At 58.7% G+C, this 3427-nt stretch overlaps 1 protein-coding gene across 1 annotated transcript; it reads left to right on the top strand.

Moving 5' to 3' along the window:
• On the top strand, positions 1–1215 carry GSX1 (GS homeobox 1). Its single transcript, XM_054577063.1, has 2 exons — positions 1–412; positions 839–1215. Exons 1-2 carry the CDS (start codon positions 1–3, stop codon positions 1213–1215), a joined length of 789 nt encoding a protein of 262 aa, XP_054433038.1.
• Positions 1216–3427: the final 2212 nt, after the last annotated feature.

The following is a 3427-nucleotide window of genomic DNA, read 5'->3' as shown; positions in this document are numbered from 1 at the left end:
ATGCCTCGCTCCTTCCTGGTGGACTCGCTAGTGCTGCGCGAGGCGGCCGAGAAAAAGGCGCCCGAGGACAGTCCGCCGCCGCTCTTTCCGTACGCGGTGCCTTCGCCGCACGCACTGCACGGCCTCTCCCCGGGCGCCTGCCACGCGCGCAAGGCCGGGCTGCTGTGCGTGTGCCCGCTCTGCGTCACCGCCTCGCAGCTGCACGGGCCCCCCGGGCCGCCGGCGCTGCCTCTGCTCAAGGCGTCCTTCCCGCCCTTCGGCTCGCAGTACTGCCACGCGCCCCTGAGCCGCCAGCACTCGGCCGGGCCCCCTGGGGTAGCTCACGGCCCCGCCGCCGCCGCCGCCGCCGCAGCGCTCTACCAGACCTCCTATCCGCTGCCCGACCCCAGGCAGTTCCACTGCATCTCCGTGGGTAAGCCAGGCCACCGCGCGGGGCACAGGACGTCGGTGGCCCGATGAAAGTTGACGAGTCAGAGATGGGGGACAAGGGACCCCGGGGGTTATGGGGCGATGAGGGTCACGTCAGGGCCTTGAGGGGGACACTCACGGTGGTGTTGGAAAGGAGGACTAGGATAGGACGCCGGGAGGGAGGGTGAAAGCAGAAGACCCAGGTCCTGGAGGGAGCGAGGACTGGGATTCAGGGCCGCACGACTCCGGGAGGATCAGAGTCCCATGGCTTGACAAGGAGGTGCCCGCGGTCACGCTGCTGTGCATCGTGTTCTGGGCAAAGAGGTGGGTGAGAGACAGAGGTCCTGGGGATCCTAAATGCCGCCTACCAGAAATCGGGCCCACAGCGCAGGGTCTGATCGCTTCCCTCTCTCACCCCCGCTCCCCCCAGACAGCAGCTCGAACCAGCTGCCCAGCAGCAAGAGGATGCGCACCGCCTTCACCAGCACTCAGCTGCTGGAGCTGGAGCGCGAGTTCGCCTCTAACATGTATCTGTCCCGCCTGCGCCGCATCGAGATCGCGACCTACCTGAATCTGTCTGAGAAGCAGGTGAAGATTTGGTTCCAGAACCGCCGGGTGAAGCACAAGAAGGAGGGCAAAGGCAGCAACCACCGCGGCAGCGGCGGAAATGCGGGTACCGGCGGGGGCGCACCGCAAGGCTGCAAGTGCGCCTCGCTATCAGCCAAATGCTCAGAGGATGACGACGAATTGCCCATGTCTCCGTCTTCTTCGGGGAAAGACGACCGAGATCTCACGGTCACTCCCTAGGCGTATGCCTTCCCAGGTCGCCCACCCCCAGGCCCTTCTTGCACCCCAAAGACTGGTTCTGGGACTCAGCGCTGGGTCCCAGGCACCCGCTGCCGAACGGCGACCAAGCACGGATTTGGCACGGCTTTGCAGAGGCCCTTGGTTCTGGGCAGCGCCAAGAGTTTGGCAGAGATCTGACGCTAGTATCCCCACCCCAGGGCCCGTGGCCGTTCAGAGCGGACTCCAAGCTGTGAACACTGCGAGAACTCGAGTCGCTCTCGGCCGTGCGCATAGCGGCCCCCGCGAGCAGGCCGGCCGGGCCCAGCGCCTTGCTGGCCGCCAGCGCCTCCTCGCCCACACTCTGAACTCGTTCAGGGGGCCTTACTTCCTCTACTCTGCCCACTCTGAGTCAAAGTCGCCCTTTCACCCCTCGGATACCTGTTCGGTTCCCGTTCCTCCCTCCCTCCCTCCCTCCCTCCCTCCCTCCCTCCCTCCCTCCCTCCCTCCCTCCCTTCCTTCCTTCCTTCCTTCCTTCCTTCCTTCCTTCCTTCCTTCCTTCCTTCCGTTCTTTCCCTTGCTACCTCGTCCCTGTGGTCGTTTATCCAAACCCCTCACACGTTTATGAGCCCGTTTTTTTCCTTTTCCTTTCCCTCTCTCCCTCCCCGCCAGGATCCTCCTCCCAAGTTCAATCGACCCACTTCTCCTCAACCAGGCCTTGCTGTCCCTGAGGCTCCTCTTCCAGAGGAAAAATCTCCCCCGTGATGTTTGTGTGGGGGGAACTAATTTAACTTTGTTTTGGAGATGTTCTGCCTTCCCCTAGAGGTCCTGGTTCTCTTCCTCTGGAGGCCCCTCTCTTACCCCCGGGCCTAGCTGTGTAACTGTAAGGTCTCTGTAATACCAGAAGATATTTATTTATTTATTTATGTAAAAAATTTTAAATAAACTTTTTTTCTTAGAAATCCATGTGACTCTGGACCTCCAGACTCCCTAAGTGGACTGGACAGGCTCCTGCCAGGGTTAGAATTTCCCGCTGGGGCGGGGCAGGGAGGGAGCCACGGGTCCACGCTCTGCCCCTCATCTCTCCCCATGTTCAATCCCACAGAGACTCTGGTGGCGTGCACTCCCTGGTCTCCAGCTCAGGCCTGGTGCACACATTCTGGAGAGGGCAGAGAGCCGAGCCCCAAGAGAAGGAGGGGGCCCTCCCCGTGTTGTGCTGTAGGTCTCAACACCTGTAATGCCCCCTCCAACCTGGGGTCATTGGCACCCCCAGTCATCTCTGTTTGGCTGTCCCAACCTCCATTGCCCAGGGCAGAAATTACCCTGCTCCAGTTTAAGAACTCTGTCCTTTGCTGTGCTCCAATTGGTAACTATTTGTTAGAAACAGATTACCAACGGGATGGTTCAGCCTCCTCTCCGGAAGGCCCCTCACTTTGTTTTGAGGCCAATTCTGTTTCAGGGACAGTGTTAGGCAGAGGTTCTGAGAATTCAGCGATTCTGTGCCAAAATCCCCACACGGATGGTCTCACAGATTCTTGCTGCCATACCACAGGCCTCCACAACTTAGAATCTACACCCCAACCTTCCTTGTGAAGAGGTGAGGGGGTGAGAGGGAGGAGAGGGACTAGCCCACATGTTACTGGAACGAAAAGAAATAAGAGGTTGCGGGGACGGTGTTCCGCAGTGATGGAGAGCACTGGGCCACCCAAGAGAGGTATTTCTGTCCCTCAGAAAATTGGATATGGGAAATGGCCTGCCTGCATTCTCAAGAATCCTCAAGACTCATATTCTGAGTCTTGGAGACTGGGACCACTTCTTTGCTGGCCAGAAATCCTACCCACCAGCACACACACCCTCGGTGGTGCTCAGACTCTGAGTATCTAGGCAAATCAAACAAACACCTGCATCTCTTTCAAAAGAAATGTGCTCCATTTTGGGTTTGTTCCACATGAGTCAGGTTCATTTCTAAAACCTCTGGTCTCCTTCAAATAAAGCTAAGTGTGGGGTGCTCTCTCCAGTTCCCCTAGATAAAATCAGGCATGATCTGGCTCCTCACTGAGAGGTCACTCCAATTTCTTTCTTGATCAAGGTTCCAGGGCTGTGTTCAAAACAGACGAGAGTCTGATCAGCCTCCCTTTCGCACTTTCCTTCAATCTCCATCAGCAGAGCCGCAGTCTCATGGAGGACCAGATCTCCACCCTCCCAGGAGGGGGCATTATGCCAACCTAAAGGAAGC

Source organism: Pteronotus mesoamericanus, unplaced genomic scaffold, assembly GCF_021234165.1.
Source record: "Pteronotus mesoamericanus isolate MK-2021 breed Mesoamerican mustached bat unplaced genomic scaffold, CSHL_Meso_final contig_41, whole genome shotgun sequence".
Classification (NCBI taxonomy): domain Eukaryota; kingdom Metazoa; phylum Chordata; class Mammalia; order Chiroptera; family Mormoopidae; genus Pteronotus; species Pteronotus mesoamericanus.
This window is presented reverse-complemented; position numbering and strand designations above follow the sequence as displayed.